The sequence below is a fragment of the Lolium rigidum genome, chromosome 2 (assembly GCF_022539505.1).
Source record: "Lolium rigidum isolate FL_2022 chromosome 2, APGP_CSIRO_Lrig_0.1, whole genome shotgun sequence".
Lineage (NCBI taxonomy): Eukaryota > Viridiplantae > Streptophyta > Magnoliopsida > Poales > Poaceae > Lolium > Lolium rigidum.
Window position 1 is genome coordinate 42,683,391 of NC_061509.1, and position 19,409 is coordinate 42,702,799.

Below are 19,409 nucleotides of genomic sequence, written 5' to 3' on the forward strand. Positions count from 1 at the left end.
CCCTGACTTCCTGTGCCGGGGAATCTCCAAAGGTCACCATAATGGGCCTATGATCGAGAGTCTGCGCTCTTCTAATTTAGAAGATGTTGAATGAGGACTTCAAGATCAGAGAAGAATTTTGTAGGAACATTTCTATTAAATACTACATATGTGGCATCAGCCAATGTTGCAGATAGGCAGGTCAGGTCTAGAGAGTTTGTCCAAATCCAGGAAAGCTATTTACAGTAACATAGCTACCTTTAAAAGGTTTTGCTTTGCACATAAAACAATAGAATGTAAAGTTTTGATTCCTGGGGGATGACATGGCAATTTGAGAATGAAAATAACATGATTGTGAACAGTAATATGCATATGGATGCTCATGAGTTGATCGTGAATGCTAAGTGACACAATTCACGTTTTATATACTCCTATTCTCTAGTCATTTTCGAAAGACATCTTATGTGATAGTGATATGAGATTAGTAGGCCCAAATGCACACAATGATCATAATTATGCTTAACTATATCTAGGGCCTGACAGTGACATGTTTTTCTGAATCATAAAGTATTAGTATCACAAATCCCACTCTACCCTACAAAACTTTGTGGCATGAAATTTAGACTAAAATTTACAAAGCCATCGACACAATCAGCTATCTAATGATTCCTGACTCTTATCTAAGAGCAAGACAACGAATCAGTAGAAGTCTATAACTCCAGTGATTGTGATAGGAGGGTCGATTGCCACCCGCTTTGCTTTTTCTTCAGAAACCAACTGTGGCAATGTGTTTGCTTTCTTTGGTCCAACACCTGCGGCTGTCCATACAGTAACATGTGGCCAATCATTTCTGGAGACGATAGTCTCACCATTTACCATTCCAAGCTGCGCCTCGAGAGCAGCCATCTTATCGGTGTAGAAGAAGGCGTTAAAAGACACAGGGACTTCCTGGTTCTTGTAGACAGCATAACTTGCAACTGCAGCTACACCATGTGCACTTTTGTGGGCGAGGGTGATATGCACCTTGTTCAGGTTATCCTCTACTTTTATGCCGTTGAGAAATTTTTTGACAGCAGTGTCTTTCTCTGCAACCTGTCAATTTTGCAATATGCACGACATGGTTAGAGTCAGATCATCATCCACGAATGCTTCATAACGAAATAAAATAGCAAACAATATCCCTATATACTGTAACAGCAGCAAAGTGCTTAGACTAAGCTGAGCATACAGGTCTTACCTTCCTGACAAGTCCCAATATATCTGCCTGAGATAATGTAACAGCAGCGAAAAAGATGTTGCCGAACCTCCGCTTCGCAGTATCAGGTGTTTTGATATCACCTTTCACCACAGCCTTTAACTGTTCCACTACTTCTTTCACCGCAACCTCAAATGGAACCTAAATAAAATAATAAACATTATAACACAAGAAATTAATTATCTTTTTCCTCAGGGAACAAAAGCACCATTTCCCTGTGCACGGAAATTGTGAACTCAAGATGGATCAGTGCATGCAATCCAATAACTCCGTGATCAAAGCACGTCACATAGAAAATGTAAGGTCATCTCTACTGATATTGCTAAACCAGAGATAAAGAGAAAATGTTAAGACTAATAGTGTGTAAGATTTCAAAATTGTGATCGTAAAAAGGGTAGTACAACTAATAATAATGTGTGTGAGAAGAGCTGGGCATATATGGTCTTTCACACTAACTTAAGAGTTTGTGTGTCGTCTATTGTAAGCCTCACCTACTGCATTACCTAACTTTGACTTAAATCAATAGAGCACGGCAGTCTATAAAGTTAACAGTGGGAATAGGGTAACGTAAGTTTGGAAGGTTGATCAGCCACGAACTTCTTTGTTTGAGATAAGCTTACAAAAAATCTCTTCTACTCCCTCTGTTCCATATTTTTTGTCACAGATTCGGACGTATGTATGCACAAAATGTGTCTAGTTACATTCAAATCAGCGACAAGAATTACGGCACGGAGGAAGTATTAGTTTGTGACCAGACGACATGGAGTAGTGTAAAACCACAACCCCGTATCCTTACTGACTATTTGGTACTTTATTCTAGTTGTCCACACTCCAAAGGTTAAAGTTTCCCGACCAACCACTAGTTTCCTGATTAGAATACAGATTTTTAGATGAGACATGTTTACCTGAATGGATTTAAGATAATCATCATTCCGAAACAATATCTTGCGCAACCTCTTCTCCCACTTTTCCCATTCTTTAGCATATGAATCATTTGATGGCTCCTCTCTGATTCAACATTATTAGTCAAATAAGCAAAGCATACAAAAGAATCATGATTCTGACTATTCTTCACTATGTGAACATTATAAGCTGACACAGCACAAGCTTTGTACCCAGGGGTTAACAGGTAACAGTTTCATACCTTCCACGCTTCCTTCGTTGTGGTCTGAATAAGCTAAGCCCCTTATCTAAGATACTTTTGACATCACCAGGCAATGGAGCTCTGAAATTAGGAAAAGCCAAGTAGCAGTTCAGTAGATCACAAGTTTTTGACCAACAAAAGTAAACGAAAATGAATTCACGGGATGTTTCTCTAGTACATATATACATATATAATATGAAAGGCTATAAACTTCTGGGTCAATAAGTGCATCTCTAACAGATCACTTAAACCCCAAACCGTAAAAGCCATTTAAGGCCTACTGTAAACCGTTTTTACGGTGTGGCATGGGTTCAGCCTGAATAGACACAATAAAATAGACCAAAAAATATATATAGTCTACCACGTGTCTGGGCCTTTTTCTAAACTGTTTCCTGGGTCGTCTTCTTCCACAGCATCGCGCAGACCCCTGCTTATGCCTCCACCCCCTGCTCCGCGGCGGCGCGGACTTTGCTCCGGCACCGACCGACCACTCCCCCCCCCCCGGTCCTCACCCCGCCCCAGAAAATTGTCCTGGACTCGGCGGAATTTCGCAGGACATTGGCTGGAATAGCTACATGCCGGTGAAGGTTGGTTTACAGGATCTGATCGGGGCAATTTTTTGCTCAAAACCATAAAATAGCTGTTATTTTATGGTTTTGACTGTTTTATGGAATCTGCTACAGATGCTCTAAGGGTAGTGAGCAAGCTATCTTTCTAAGTATTTCCCAGTACAGGAACATAGAAGGGCATGGCACAACAAACAGGATATTTTAGATAAGTGCATGAATACAAAGGGAGGAAAAGTATAAGAGCATAAGAAACAGGTCATCTTATAAATAAAAAATGGTAGAAGCAGTACAAGAACATGTGAAAATCTCTACCTATCTGGCTTCAGAAGAGGCATCTTAATCAAGGAGCCGAAACGCTCATACAGTTCGCTTTCAAATTCTCTTCGACTCTGGAAGTGCATTTTCCTTAAATGGCACATTGATAATATGGTATATTGCAGCAGGATTTGAAATATTTTTTAGGAAATCGTACCTTGCCATCATAGAGCTTGTAAAACATTATCAAAACATTACCAGCATTCAGTGAGTTCTCTCCCAGATTTCCCTTTATAAGTATGTAGTCATAAAATGTTAGAAAATTTACAATATAAAGCAGTCACTATCTGCAAACTTGTGTAAATCATAAATAATGCGTCCATACCGGATGATTAACCCGTTTGAGTACACGAAACATGAAAACAGCAAGAGCTTCAAGTGAAAATGGATTTGTATCAGTGCCTGCAGTTTCAAGGAAATGAAGAAAAATTACAAAGCAATTTAATGATCCAATCCAAGAACGAAGGGGAAACATTCTAGAATCTAAACAATCTCCAAGCACGGGGTTTTGTACAGACGTGTCGTTTTGTAAAAATATTCCTTGAATTATATTATACAATACAGAGTACCAGGTACACTATCAAGTACACATACTTATCAATAGCAGTAAAGCCTTGTTTTACATGGACTGCTGATGACAAGTCTGTTGCTCTACCACAGCTGTCGATGGACTGCACCTGCCACCGCTTTGCGTACTAACTGGTTGAGTAATCCTTGCTTAGGAGTTAAGATAGTACTGGTAGGCTCTAGTAGGTCTGGTAGGCTCTAGTAGTACTGGTAGGTGCTAGTATGTTCTAGTACTATTCATATGTAAGCCTTAGACAGTAGCTAACTCTAGTTAGCAGTAGAAAGCTGTAGAAGGATAGCAGTAGAAAGCTCTAGAAGGCTTTTAGAAATCTAGTTGTTGTACCTAGCTTGTATCCTATAAATAGCACTATGCAATACAAGGTGCAGTAGCTTTTGGCTGCCACACATAGACTACTTCCTACATACTACATGTGAACTAACAAGACTAACACTAACTACTGCAGCAGTGCTTCCACCGCATTGGCCCATGCCTCCAACATCGGGTCGCCGAAGGAGATCTTGAGACGCAAGCTTTGCGTTTTCGCGAAGAAAAAAAAAGATCTTGAGGGTGTGAACTCCGCTGGAGACGGAGAAGAAGGCTCTTCGCTCCACCAAAGGTGCAAAGCTCATGAAACGAGCATACGCCAGAGAAATCGCCAAGCCAGGTCATGTCTGCTTGAAACCCGGCTCCGTCCTCCTAGTTGCAGTGAGGGCCTCCAACCGCAGGAGGTTGGAAGAAAAAAGGACACCAAATCGAAAACAAAATCGGCGAAGACCAGCATGGCAAGGGCGCTTGAGATGAACCAGAAATACATCATCATCCTTGCAAGAAGCAATTCACGCCAGGCACTAGATTTTGAATACATGCGTCGACTAAAAACCAATCTGCTTAATCAGATCAATGTAGAGATGAAACACAAATGAACGAATTCGCAGACCACACGGAAACCAACGAATGCACACCACCAACAAAAGAACTGGCCACACGATGAACATATCAGAAAAGGAAAACCAAACTACACACGGCAGCGCCTACTATAAACGACATATCTCCCCTCCAGCAGTGGAGCTACAACATTTGGAACCAGGGAGCCAAGAGGGTGCATCAAGAGATAAAAAAAAGCACTAGCAGAATGTCCGTGCGTTGCAACCGATAATGAAGACAATTATACATACACACAAGATGAAATAATTGTCCTAAATTCAAAAATAACGTTGAACGACATGATAACACGTGGTTCATACATGGATACCAAATCTCTCTCAAACTTCTTCATTGGCATCTTTTAAAAACTTCAGCATACCTATGTAGACGTTTTTGTGTACCTCTATAATCTCTCTGTTCAAAAATAAGTGGCTCGGCTTTGCCTAGATACAGTAAAAGTATTTTGCGATATAGATACATCTAGATAAAGTTGAGTCGCATATTTCTGAGCAGAGGTTGTAGCTATTAAGAATATATCACAAGTTGAAGTCACCCATCCTAGGGTATGTTCTTGTGCACAACTATCATTTCTATTGCCTTATTGATGCATCAATTTTTTTTGCATGTTTTAAGAAATAAATACATATAAAAATAAGATAACACATGTAGTACTCAAATATAGGGTGTCACATCCACTCATTTGGGTTGTAAACATGCTTTATAGCTGGGGAGAGTAGCCTCTCGTCAATGTCTATGGAGGCGAGATGGCCATCGACGCCTACACAACTGAAGTATATGTCACTGTGCTCGCACTGTGGGGTAAGTGTATTGTTTGTATTTCTATGTAATATTTTGTTAAACAACTAAAATTTTCAATTAACTTCACTGGAAGCAGATATTTTCTTAAAGCGACATTGGAAGCAGATAACACACATAAGAAAATGTAACTGCATCTAGGTGGAGCCCCGAACGTTCAGACTTTAGACAGGTCAGGGTGAAGTGGAAACCATAGCCCAATCGATCCATTCCCCAATCTTATCGATCTATCTTGCCATCGATTTGGCAAGGCCGGTGCGCTTCTTTCCCTTCTTCACACCTTCCACCAGATCTCTCTCTTCATCTAGTCTCCTCTTCCAGCTTGCGCGGCAGCAGTCCAGTGCCCAGGTCTTCATTGGGCGGCCTCCTGTAATCGAGCAACCCACCGTCTCCTCTCAATACCGAGCAGCACCTCGGTTCCTTTCCGATGATTAGCTGAGAGACAAGTCAGATCAGAGATCACCGACCGCCTGGAGATTTGTAAGGAGTCCTGCACCATGCCGCACTCGATCGGTATTAGGGAGGACCGGAGAAGATCAACACCGCAGCACAACATGTGGACTTCGCCGGCACGGCGCGGTGGTTCAACGTGGCGGTCAACGACATGATGGTGTCAGCGCATTGCTGGATGGCTTGTCGCTCCTGCTGCTGATTTTGGTTAGGGCAAGCTCCAGTTGCTGCTCTCCTGCTGCCGACTTTGGTGCAGATGAGGCCAGGCGTCGGGTAGGCGGCGGGCGGCCAGGCCCAGGCGCGCATGACGCTCGGTGGGTCTTCTTTTTCCAAACTGTAAGGACTGCGGGTTGATTTGAATAAAACCAAAGGGCTAATATGAAAACGTGGTAACGTACCATCACCTCCTATTTCAATTTAATAGAAAATATTTTTACGAGGTGCATATGTGGTGGAAAAATGACATTTAGAAATAATTTCTTTTCTACCCGGGGTTCAGTGCACCCCTCTATCTTGCTGTAGATCCACCACTTCTCCCCTCCCAACTCACTCCGGCCCCGCGGCGCAGGTGGAGACAGGGAGAGCAAGACAGAGCATCACTTTGCCGTACTGTCAAACCTCACGTCTCTCAAACCGCTTTCGAAGGAGTAGGACACCCCAGAGGGCTCATTTACAGATTTGTCAAAGTACTACATTCATGGGGTTTTGAAGCCCATAATATCTCCAGTATACTCCAATTTATTATCAAAGGTTGCTGTGTTGCATTTCTATCACAAATACAAATGAGAGCCAAATTCCTAAATATTGCTTTCCTCTTGAGTTATTTGTGAAGTGGCAAATAAAAATGGAGCAACAAATGATGAAGCATATGTTATACCTTCAGAATCAGGAATAATAGGAACAGCAGCTGCATTTGTGATCCCGCACATATCTTCGATCTAGAATAAATGGACAGCTAGTTCAGTTCTTCCTAAATTGTAGCATACGAAAGAAATGACGGATAGCTTTACTACATCTAATTTGAAAGTAAACTTGCCTGCTGCCACACGTCCTCATTTGGTGCGTTTTTGTCGGCAAGGGTTATTCTAAATGGTTTGTTTATTCGCTCAGTAGCAACCTTTTGCCAGTATTTTCCTGTAAGGGGTGACAGTTCACAAAAAGGTCAACAGAGCCTCACTCTAGAAGAAAACATAAGACCTAAAACAACAAAGAAAATTGAAACAGGTATGTACAGGCATATATTTATGCAGCACTCTACCAATAGAACAACTGATGTTAATATATATACTGCTAAAAGTGAACACAAAATCATAGTCCCTTTGTTTTTCAGAACTGCATCTACAGCAGGATATCAACTACTCCCTCCGTCCCATGAAACATTTCTTAGATTTGTCTAAATTTGGATGTATCTCGACTCTAGTATAATTTATTTCAGTAGAGTAGCCTTCCTTTCTGAGTAAAAATGCAGTGCAACTTCCGGGAATCTGTATTCAATTTTTAGAGGAAAGAAGCCCCCACCTCTCCCTGTTACACAGCCCCAACGGTCCAGTGTCACTAACATATCAGTGGATTACTTGTGTGTCCCCGTCGGAAAAAAGTTGAGCGTCTTATTTTGTCCACTCAAAATGATGGCTTCCAAATTAGGCCTCGAAACCAAATCAGATTACTAAAATAGGGTCCTTCCGCTTTGAATAAATATTTTGCCTCCTACAGTCCTACCTCGCCGCCTGGAGGTAAGGGTGAAGTGTGCCGGCTTTTTGTGAGACCATAGTGCGGCGTTACGTGCAGTTTGAGGGCACTCGGCCGCGGCAGCGGCGCCGTTTGAGCATGCACCAGGAACAACATGTTAAAGGTCCTCGCCGTTGCGTAACCCCCGCTGCTGTGACATTGGTTTTTGTAGATTGGAATTAGATGAATCGTACTTGCTCTGTGCCCAGCCGCCTGGGAACTGACAACTGAGCGAGTTTGTTAAGCCACAAAATAGCGTGACGCCTGCTCTGCCGGTTCGACATGTTGCTTCCGCTCCTACTATTTCCTACACTAGAAAAGCTGGATCAAAAAATTAGGATTTGATTGATTGGTTTTAGTTTTCATTTTTCTCTTCCTTCTTGGTTGATGCTGCTGGCTCATTCTGCACAAAACCGTGATGCATCTCTCTTGCTCAGGATTGTAAGATTGGTTCCTGTTTGCTGCACATCCTGCTGGCGCATTCTACACAAAACCGTGTGATGCATTTCTCTTGCTCCTCATACCAGGTCGATCTGCTCTATGGAAGGTTAGCCGCTATGGAATGCCTCTGTTAGCACAATTATTATTATTACTCTTCTAATTTAGGGGTTAGTGTTTGTGCTCGAAATTCAGGGGTTAGTGTTTGCATTCATTGTTGTGGGGATTTCAGACTGACACATGTCAAAGTTAAGAAGTACTCCGTAGAAATCCATGTGTTTCACGATCTCCTTTGACTGGTCTTTCTTATATTGTGCATGTAGCTAGAGCAATGTTTTATTTTCTATTTTGAATTTATAATACTTTGCTCTTTCGCAGCAACGCGCGGGCATTGTCCTAGTAATAACAAATGTCGAAACTACACTAGCGAATGGAAGTTTTTTTCACTAGCACAATGGAATATTATAATTCTCCAAAATAAACTATTTCAGGAAAAGCAAATCTTACCAGCAATTCTTATTGTTGAACAAGGAGTATATCAATTATTCAATTATCACTGGGAACAATAGGATGCAACTACATAAAGCATGAAGTTGGGAAGAATGGCTACATAATTGTATTTGTTCTCATAAGCACATGCAAACTATACTGTTGCACACGTCAACACTTGTTCTGTTTGCAGAAGATCTAAGAACAAGTGGACCTCCTCCAACCCGTGTTTTGGTCCTATGAATGTAGCAACCAAAGAATACTGCCAAATGTTTCATACCTTTAGTAAGATCTCCTTCCAAACTATGAATAGGCCGGTTATCACCAAGGCCACCAGGCATATTCAATATTTCATTACATAGAGCAGACTTTGCACAACCAGGTATACCTGAAAGAAGAAGAATAGACATGCATGAAGGAAAACAAAATAACATGATGAGGACCAAGAGAACATAATAGAAATTAGAACAACAAATAATTGAGAAAGATCACAGAACTTGGTAGGGAAAGATGAACATCTATAAGATATTTGCTAGCTAGACAGGGGGTTTATAAGTTTAAGCCAAGCAGCCCAAGCCCAAGGAGACAGTTGGTCTAAGACTTACAGTTAATATTGCTTAAACAACGATCCACTGAGAAGCTGCTTGCATACAATGTTATGGCTTACTTATCTACTTCGTCAGGTTTATAAGCTGTAAGCTTGATATTCTGATGTTTGAGAATTGAGAGAAGCCCAAGCTACACCAAATAGGTTCACTATAAGTCTATAAATGCTCACACAGGGTAAGAAAAATCCAGAACCAACAAATTCAGGGCATATAATTAGTTAAGCCTAAAGTTAACTGAAAACTATGGTGTAAACTAGCCATATGTGGTCCAGCTGGTATGGCACATTGGTTTAGGTGAGGTTGGATGCCCACCAAGAAAGTGTTAGACAAGTTATCTTCTTTTATTTCCAGGGATTTGTTCCCATGAGACCTGGCTTGTTTGAGGCTCAACAGATAAATTAAACAATGGTTACATAGGCCCTACTTGGCACTTGCAAGTTCTGAGTTCATGTTCAACAATCTAGAGGCATAATGATCTATCCACACAGACACACACACACAAACACCACAAAAATAGTATATCAGTTAGATCCTATGGACAGTTTTAACAGTGCCGGATAATGGCCGTACAAATTATTCACCAGGCTTTTTAATCTTGAGTAATAAATATTAAGTGTATCAGTTATTCTAATGATCAAAATCAACTCAAGATGAAGAGTGCTTACGAAACATAACAGCAAGAAATCTGTTCCAAGATAAATAGAATTACCCGGAAAGAAGACAATAAGGCCCTCAATTTTTGAAACAACATCGAGGGACACTGTAGGACTAGAAGGTGCTACCACATGTTCTGGCTGAAAACCATCCTCTTCATCTCTCTCCGCATCAAGTATGGCCAAGAAATTTTCTGTTTGAACCATGTTGCCAGCAGCCCTTATCAAAGCCAGGTTTGCAGGGCTACGCTTAGCATATTGTTCAAGGAAGGGCTCTGCCTCGCCAAGATATTTTCTTTTGAAATTGTCCACATTAAGATAAATTGAGGACGAGAGTGGCTTATTGCCATACTTTCCTCTAATGTAGGCAGCCCTGTTTTGGCAAACTAATTAAATTAAAATAAACATATAATGATTGGTACAACCCAAAAAATAAACATCCTATGGAGAGAAAGTAGTAGTCATATACCATTCATTCAACAGTTTGCAAAGCTCTTTCTGTTTACTTTCTGATGTTCCCCAACTCTTCATTTGCCTATTAACACATTAAGGACAATTTATATCAGAGGCAGCACTGTTTGCATTCAATACAACAAAACCAATCACAATTTGAACTTTATAGTAGTCACAGTTGACAACTCAACTACAAAACTCCATTCACATGGCTAAAATCTTGATAAATCAAATCATCATTTGATGAAGAAACATTCTTGAATATCACAGAAGGAGTATCAAACATGGGAGCAGCCTCACTTTTTACAGGTATCAACATTTCCTACTAATATGCATATCAACTAAATATATGTCTGGAGGATGTAATAGCACTGCTTTTCTAGTGTTACACAATTTATGGACAGGAAGAAACAAAATCAAAACTAGTAACTGTGTAAATGAACAAAGTAAAGATACTCTTGTGCCAATGCTTCATCTATTTCAGCCAACTTCTGATTTTCTGAAAGAGCTGCGGAAAAGGTGAAGAACAAATATTTGAGATTTGAATACATGACATACCTTACGTAATAATTACTATAAGCAGATCCGTCATTTTTGAAAATGGTGGAGAGGCCATTCCGAATTAAAAATGTCCTTATCTGTCAGGTAGCGATGTAAGAGAATTATCAGAAGATACTAATCCATCAGTTAAAACTTTTGTGATTACAGTCCTTTCCACCATGCAAGAATAAATAAGCTTCTACTGGAAAGAAGGCCATACAGATATGCCAAGCTTGTAAACATTATATGTTATATAAAATGAAAGCGAACAATCCAGAGTAAACAGCATAGTATTCATACATCAGGAAGTGACCAACGAGCACCTGAGCCCTATAAGCTGAAATCAATAACACTGAAGTACCTTATAAGGCAGGAATTTTAGTTTGACCATTAAATTTGAATCCTCATCAGCCAGACCATCCTTAACTGACGAACTTGAATCCAAGGAACCTTCAATACTGTTCAGTAAAATGTTACAGTCTTTGGAAAGTTCAGTGGTCTTCTTATTGTTCGCCTTGAATAGGTTTACATCAATGAAGAAACCTAAACATGAACATCACGTCAGTCAATGACACACTGACTTATTATATTGAGAAGAATTTTAAGTCACATGGTCCATCTTACCCCTATACAGTGGCCATAACCCTTGATTTTTCCTTAAAAAAATGAATGACCAGTTAAATTTAATGACAAATAATAAATCCCAAAAGGCAAAGAATAACAGTACTACAAAGAGCTAATGAGGTACGTGTCACTGACTTCACAATCTTACTTCATCTCTTGCTGATAACGTGTAAAAACGGAATCACTATGCACATGGATAACCATCTTGTAATACAAGTTATCATTTGAAAGAGAATCAACTTTTTGGTAATTCCAGTAACATTTAAACGCTGCAGGAAAACTACTCGGCTTCATCTCCTTCATCTGCTTCATCAAACGAATCATCTCCTGTAACAGGGCAGACAAAATAAATTATCATGTACTATTTGATGGACTATTGATATTTGCAGTTATCAACATTCACAATGGAAGTATGTATATTATTTAACGCAATTGTAAAAGGACTTAATGTTAGACAAGAACAAATAAAAATTACTAACCTGTAATTTCTTAGTTGCATAGTCTGTAGGATGTGCTTGCAAAAAGTAAGCGACAACCGATTCATCAGCTTTTCGAGACTGGGCATCAAGTCCACTCTTTCCAAACCAATCAGAATGGTCTGGATACAATGAAGATCGAAGATTTTCAAGAATTGCTTTAATTTTCTGTTCATGTAAAGGTAATAAGTTACTGCAAGATCGAACCAATACAAACTAAGAAAATCATGAAAAAGGTGGATACCAGTTGAAAACATTAAACAATATACCTGCTTTTCATCTAAGCTATTAGAGGTGCATATTTCACGTAAATTTGGTCCTAAATCACAGTCAACTGCATAGGAAAGTAACTTTGTAAATCAACGATAAAACTAATGTATTTCCTATAACATCATCAGATGCATAAGAAAATATTTACAAGGACAAAAGCAAAGATAACAACCATTTGAAAAGGTAAAGTTTTCAAACAAGAATAATTTTATTTTATTTCCAGTATTTCGATTCCCCTCCTTTCTTATTTTTTATTCTGTCCCTTGCTCTACCATCTTAAGCAATCTACAATTGAATATGGAGAATTTTGTCCATATCTTTTATTAATTATGATCTGGTTCAGTTACCATGGTCAGGAGCAGCCTAACACGCCTAGCACTTTCTCTTTCTTCGAGAGTTTGCCAGGGCATACCATAGTTTAATAGAAGGCAGAAAGCAAGTACAAGAGTACTACTCGCTACGAGCGTAGTACGAACTCCACACCAGGGCTAATCCGAAGACAGCCACCACAGACATTACTACCACAACACAAAAAGGCCTGCCATAAACTGAGCACGAAAGCCGCGTCTCAGGCCAACGCCCGTCACCTCTGAAGATCAACAGATCTTTAACTGAACTCCCGTTATCAATGCACCATCCACCCTTAAAGGCCTAATGGGAGATGGCAACATGCCTAGCACTTTCATATGGTAAAGATTTGCAAACAAATGAGAAGTAGACACTTTTCTTTGAATGGGAAAAGAGGAGTTCTATTTGAACAAAATCTTAAAATTGAGGTGAAAACTTGTTTGAATTGTTTGCGAACAGACAGAAACTGTCTTTATGGCTTATCTATTGCACCCAAATAACAAGGCAACACCATTTTACTTGCTTACCTCCATCTAATGGAGGCTGTGAGAAGTTTCTCAGAACTTCTTCCATTTGAACTGAACTTTCTCGACTAACAATACGGGCAACCAGACCTTCAAGCATCTCACCCTGTACAATTACATGATCCTTTGACCCTACAAATAAGAGGCATGATATTTTTTACAACAGATGTGAAGTGTAAGACACCAATTATTATTCAAGATAGACTTACCTGGTACAGATATATCAGCTATTTCGTCAAGGGCTTTGCAAACCGGTGTGGCAGTCCCCTCTTCACACAATGCATCATAGGCAGCAAAAAAGGAAGTGGCAGATTTCCTTCAAAGATATCAACAGAAAGAATAATAATATTAAAATAAGACCCAGGGAAAAATGAAGATGCATCTCGTGTCGAACAGCTTTGGAATGGAAACTCGTATCTAGAAAGGCAGTCAAATACTCTGGCATAGGAATTTTCTTAACATAAAGTTGTCAGATGGCCACCTTGTAGAAAATAGCCAGACATGATTTGTTTGGAGGCGCCATTTTCGACAAAAGGCAATCACCTCCGGAGTAGAATAGAACTTTGGTTTGCCATGACCCAACTCTGTTACAGCTGTAACCACGACTGCATAAAGGACAAAATAAAACTGATATAAATATTCATTCAAAAGAGATGTTGTAAATAAAGACTACCAAGAATGGTAAAGTTCATGGACTGAAAAATGATGTCATAGTTAAATGGTTGAAGTAACCTCTCCAAACTAGAAGCAAGACAAATACCGGCATGACGATGCAGACAGAATAGCGTGAGCAGAAAAAGGATGGTGCTGCTTTTTGTTCAGACTTTAGAACTACCCAAATAGAATGTTGCTGTTAAGTCAATGCAAACAGTGGAAATTATATCTATGAAAGCTTCTTTTTTTACCTTTAGCTGTAGCCCAATTGTTATTTCCTGCATCATAAAATGTTTCTACTCTAATGGGTTTAGTTTATACGTTATATCCCAGTTGTGGCAATCCAATCATCCAGCCACAAAACGATAATTTTGTTTGTGTCAATGAATGCCAATTTACCCCCAACAATTGCATCATGCATTTGAAGTTATAAGTAGAAGACACTACTGTAGTAATGAATAATGTTGAAGAAAGTATATGCAGAGCACAATTTGCCTTGCTCATGGAATGTGTATGTGTGTTGGCGGGGGGTGGGGGGGGCACATACCATAATCATCCTTTGGCCTTTGTCCATGGTCTCCTAAAACAGCTGTCACAAGTTCCATTGAAATGTTTAGCCGGTTTTTCTAGAAGCAACAGAGCAGGGCCAAAATCAGGAATCTTATAAAAACTGCTGATAATCAGAAATGCAAACGATGAAGAACTGATGTAACCGGTTTAGTTTGAATAAACTATGCATCAAAGAAAGATTAAACAACACAGCTACAATGGCGATTCCTAATGTGTCTGTTACCTAATGGTCCCTCCTTTTCAATTTATAAACCATATTTGGGTTAAGCAAGGGGATTAAGGTTGCCATGATACCAAGAGAGTGATAGAGAGAAATGAACATGGTACCCATGGTTGGAATAAGAGATTACTTAGTACGTGTGTATTCACCATTAATATTGAGGAGGAAAAAAAAGGACAAGCACAGGGGAGAGAAAAGGTCATCGATTCAACACGCAGGCATTATAATTTCACACAGTATCCAATAAACTATTGGCCACATAATTTGAAACATCGAGGAAAGGCATGTGATTTCTTAAGCTACTTTAGTTCAAGGCTCTGCAGAATTAAGATCTATCTATATTAAATAAAACAGAAATGGAGAAATATAAAATATATATATATAATAATATTCTCCTTAGTTCAAGGCTCTGTGTCAATACTATATGCTAACAAAGTATGGAGTACCAAAAGATGCATGGAACAGAAACAAAAAAGAACATGATAATAGGGAAGTCAAAAGGCATGTAGTTCTTTGAAGAAATTTGCACTGGGTATGGAGTACCTCGAGATAAGCATTAAATTCAGCTTGCATTTTAAGAGCTTCCTCACCCCAAGCTTCACGAAACATACGGGCCAGGATAAAAACGCCAACAGCAGTGTAGCTATAAGCAAGAATTAGACCTTCAGTTAAATAGCTCAGCAAACATCAAGACAAACTAACAGAACCTACAGATTTCCATAGCTGTTCTTGGCATATGCTCCACCATGGGCACCAGCATACATGAACAGAGATCCTGAATGCTTAAGCGTAACCTGAAGAAAAACATAACTTTGTAGGGTAAACAGATTTTAAACATCATTATTAGCAAAAAATAAATCACAAGAAAAGAAGAAATCAAATATACCTCCATGGTAGCTAAGCCACATGACACCATCTCAATCATCCGAGTTCTTGTCTGCCATCACAAAATTAGGGGTAAGGTTCCCACTTCTAATTAAAACTATATCCGCTAAATGTGAGTAGTGGACTCCCAAACTACCATAAAACACTACTATCGCTTACAAGTTTACTGTATATCCAGTTCATTAAAAATTTCTCAATAAGAATAAACTTAATGTGGTTACATTAACCAACCCCATTAAAGCCACGCAGATTGCAGAAAGAGAGTTCAAGCGTTCATCAACAACTAAAAAGTAGGCTGCACAGCGCGCGGCAGCTACAAGGGAAACCTAAAGAAATTAAGCAGCAGATGATTTAGAAACTAAACCATGACATAGCCATGTGGTGTATTGTGATAGTGTAGTTTGGTTGAACCGCTTTTAAAATTTTGGAGGTCAGCTGCTTTTTTTTTTAATTGGCTCGCAACCAAATAAATAATTGTTTCCCAAACAGTATTAGATGATCAGAACCACCAAAATAACCATGGAGGGGAAACTCCTAATAGTTGATCAGGAAACAGTTGGCATTGTTTGCCACAAGGCGGTGGAAGCAAGGAGCAATCCAGCAAACACGTGCACTGTAAGGAGAGCCGACCACGCACCTGTTGATCAGACTTGTCGTTCTCAAATTTGGGGTAGAAAGCGGCCCTGATCCGCGCCTCCACAAACAAGTTGCCCACGGCCACGTCCTGATCATCTCCCATGAACAACTGCAGTAGCTTATCACCGGCGCCACCCTGCTCAACAGCCCCCTCTGAGGACAATGATGGTGTCCTCATGCTTATGCTTGCACTTTGCTGAAAACATCAAAACAAAATATTATTACACAAGCTGAAAACATCAAAACAAAAACAACAAATTATTATTTTAGATTTCTGAGGTCAGTTCAGTTCGGAATTGCAGGTGTTCTGAATTTCAGACCGAATCCACTTGCTCGAATCAATCGACAGTTGAGTTGACAATGGCATCGGCAGAGAAATCGATCGAAATTTGTAAGGCAGCAAAGGAGGACTTTAGAGCCTTAGGGCGGTGGCCGGAGCTGTTGCAGCGAGGCTGGGGACTTGGGACCATGGGACATCGACAAAAATTCAGAATCCGCAAGGCCGTCAGGCGGTAAGGGAGGGATTAGGGGAAGAGAACCGTACCGCAGTAGGCAGGGGAGGCGAGGGCGGGGGCGGTGGCCGGAGGGGCTGCGGTGAGCGGTGGAGGCGGCGCGGGATGCCGGAGCCGCGGCGCGCAGGAACGGGGATGGTCGGCCGGTCGCCGGGCTGCTCCGCCGTCGCTTGTAGGGTTTAGGGTTTCAGGAGAGAGAGCCGCCGTCGCGGTTGGGGAAGTTTCAGAATCGGGACCGGGAAGGGCGGGAACTGGCTAGCATACGTGTACGCACGTATGGAAGAATTTATTACGCATGAACTTTGCTGGGTGCTGACGAGGATCCATCTGACGTTGTTGACTTGTTGTTGGTGCACGACAGAAAAAGGACTGGATGAGCTAACTCGACTTGTTTAGCTTGAACTCGTTTAATAATAAAATTTGAAACTCGGCTGAACTCGTTATACATCGAGGTGAGTCGAGTCACGAGTTACTCGTTTAGCTCATGAGTTTCGGGTTTTAATTCCAGACCTATGCTGAGGCACATACATATTTTCCCTTTCCCTTCATCTTTTATCAAGAACTGGAAAATGTGCCCATGAGGCACGCACGCACGCACAGAAACCTCCGTGATCATTTTGCTGCGAAGAAAAGAACACTCAGTGTGTTCAATCGTCGTCCTCTTCGTCATCGTTGTGGTAGTGCCGGCGGCAGGACGTACCGTCGAACACCTTCACGCTCATCTCCTCGTCGCCTTGGTAGGAGAATGTGAGGACGCAACCGGCTTGGAGGTCGTGGAAGCGCGCGAACTTCTCCCAACCAGTGTGGAGGTAATCTTGCCACGCCCGTCGAAGAGCACGTCCACTGTCCAGGGGCAGAAGCCGCTGCCAGCCTCCCGCAGCTGCAGCACGGCCGGCGATGAACTCGGCGAACTTGTCCGGCTGCCTCTGGATGCCGAGTGGGTCGCCATTGAGGACAACGATGAACTCAAACTCCCACTTCCCCTCGGAAGATGACGATGTCGCAGGCGACCGCGACCGTGCAGGCCTTGCTGCTCCAGCACGTCCTCGGCCTCTACCAACCATGGAATGACCTTCGACTCGAGATGCGCTAGGGTTTGTGTGTGAGGGGCGATGCGAGAGTGCCCCTCTTTATAGGCCGAAGGGAGGCGAGGGAGCGGTGGTGCTCATTAATGCCGACACACAAAGCTAGACGCAACGGGACGTATCGCTGTGCCTTTGCGGAAACTGCACCGTTGCTGCGCGCCAATAACTTCCGTCGCGAGGTAGGCGAGGGTGGGGTTAAATTTAAATGTGTCAATGACACGCCGGGCCCTCTACTTCCCGCCTTGCTTCTCGCTCTGTCTGGCGTGCCCGGAGCGTTCCCTGTGGACCGGGAACAAGCTCGGGGTGCCGGACACCGTATTGAACCGCGCCGGACAGAAAGAGTTTTTGAGACGTGCGACCAAAAATAAAAAAAATATCCGACGCGTCCTAAAAACCTTTAAAATGTTTTGGGGACACGGCTGAAAATGAAGATGCACTCAATTAGCTTCACTGCTCTGTACTCTGGCTTTGTGTGAAGCAAAACAAGTCCTCAAAATTCAATGCGTGGTGAGACGCGTCCGGTCAAATCCAACTGCGGCAGCCCCGTGACTCCTGGGTTTTCTTTGCGTCAAGCTTCTTAGTTGATCTCGCAAATTTGTTTTTACAGGCGCCTATACCTACCGGAGTGACGTCAGCAATGACGTCAGTCATGTGCTGACCAATTCTTTCACAAAATTGTGAAACAAATTTGAAACATAATTGAAACATGAAACACTAATATTTTTATGAAACAAACCGTAGTGACGTCAGCAATGATGTCATCAGTTTCACTTTTTGTCGGACTATTTCACAATATTTTCCATGTATCACTTTAGTTTCAAAAAAGTTTCACTTATGTTTCAATTATTAGTTTTATATTAGATAAATGTCAAAAGCCTCACCAATCTCAGTGGATGGTAGATGTGACACCTACACCTACCGGCTCCTTTAAAATCTCCGCTCTCGAGTTGATCCCCATTCCCCAATAGGGGTCTTCCACCAGATCGGGCAAGATGAGCCCATCCCACAGCCGTCACTCGCCGCCGGCGCTCTCCGAGGACGACATCGTCAGTGTCTTCCTCTGCCTCCCGCAGGACGACCCCGCGCGCCTCGTCCACGCATCCCTCGTCTGCAAGGCCTGGCGCCGCATCCTCACCGGCCCCGACTTATGCCGCCTCTACCGCGTGTTCCACGGCACGCCACCCATGCTCGGCTTCGCCGTCAGCTACTGGTCCCGGGGCAGATACTCGTCTCCCGGTTCATCTCAGCCACAGCCTTCCGCGTCTCAGCACGTCCCGACTACTTCTACCCCAAGACTGGAAGCCCGTCGACTCCGGCCACCACGGCGGCATCGACCCTCGTGGAGGTTGTCAACACCGACGGGTACTCCAATGGTGGATACGTCGTCTGGGACCCCATCACCAACGGCCGGTGGGGAGTTCCAATGTAATATCCCAGGTAATGAGGTTACAAAAATCGAGCAAACAGATGTGTGCATTGCATTCATGCATAGAAAATCCGGGGAATTTTCGCGCTTTGATTTAAAACACAAAGAGATCAAGGTTTCGCTTGTGTTGATGGGAATTGACTAAAGGTCAACGACACGAGTGCGATAAACTTTGACATGACCTTTGTTGATTTCAGAACTTGTGAGAAAGGCAAGTGAAACTTGACTCAAATATAAATGACAACTATGC

General features: G+C 41.8%; 1 protein-coding gene across 1 annotated transcript; it reads right to left on the bottom strand.

Annotated features, from left to right (window-relative positions):
• Positions 1-483: 483 nt before the first annotated feature.
• LOC124689607 (tRNA ligase 1-like) lies at positions 484-18,691 on the bottom strand. The gene is made up of 27 exons (XM_047223112.1): positions 18,653-18,691; positions 16,138-16,332; positions 15,502-15,552; positions 15,327-15,409; positions 15,159-15,258; positions 14,373-14,451; positions 13,653-13,776; positions 13,381-13,487; positions 13,175-13,303; positions 12,299-12,363; positions 12,033-12,197; positions 11,702-11,880; positions 11,554-11,585; positions 11,291-11,472; positions 10,948-11,027; positions 10,406-10,471; positions 9,993-10,309; positions 8,956-9,063; positions 7,057-7,154; positions 6,898-6,958; positions 3,588-3,664; positions 3,420-3,491; positions 3,260-3,336; positions 2,379-2,459; positions 2,140-2,242; positions 1,217-1,375; positions 484-1,071 (listed from the first exon to the last, which is right to left on the bottom strand). Exons 1-27 carry the CDS (start codon positions 18,689-18,691, stop codon positions 679-681), a joined length of 3,222 nt encoding a protein of 1,073 aa, XP_047079068.1. The 3' UTR covers positions 484-678.
• Positions 18,692-19,409: the final 718 nt, after the last annotated feature.

Coding starts and splice junctions, on each gene's coding strand:
- LOC124689607 (XM_047223112.1), bottom strand. CDS start 18,691: ATGGGGATCAACTCGAGAGCGGAGATTTTAAAGGAGCCG. Junction 12,364..13,174: donor ACAGCCTCCATTAGATGGAG/GTAAGCAAGTAA, acceptor TTTCCTATGCAG/TTGACTGTGATTTAGGACCA. Junction 11,586..11,701: donor CGTTATCAGCAAGAGATGAA/GTAAGATTGTGA, acceptor CATTTTTTTAAG/GAAAAATCAAGGGTTATGGC.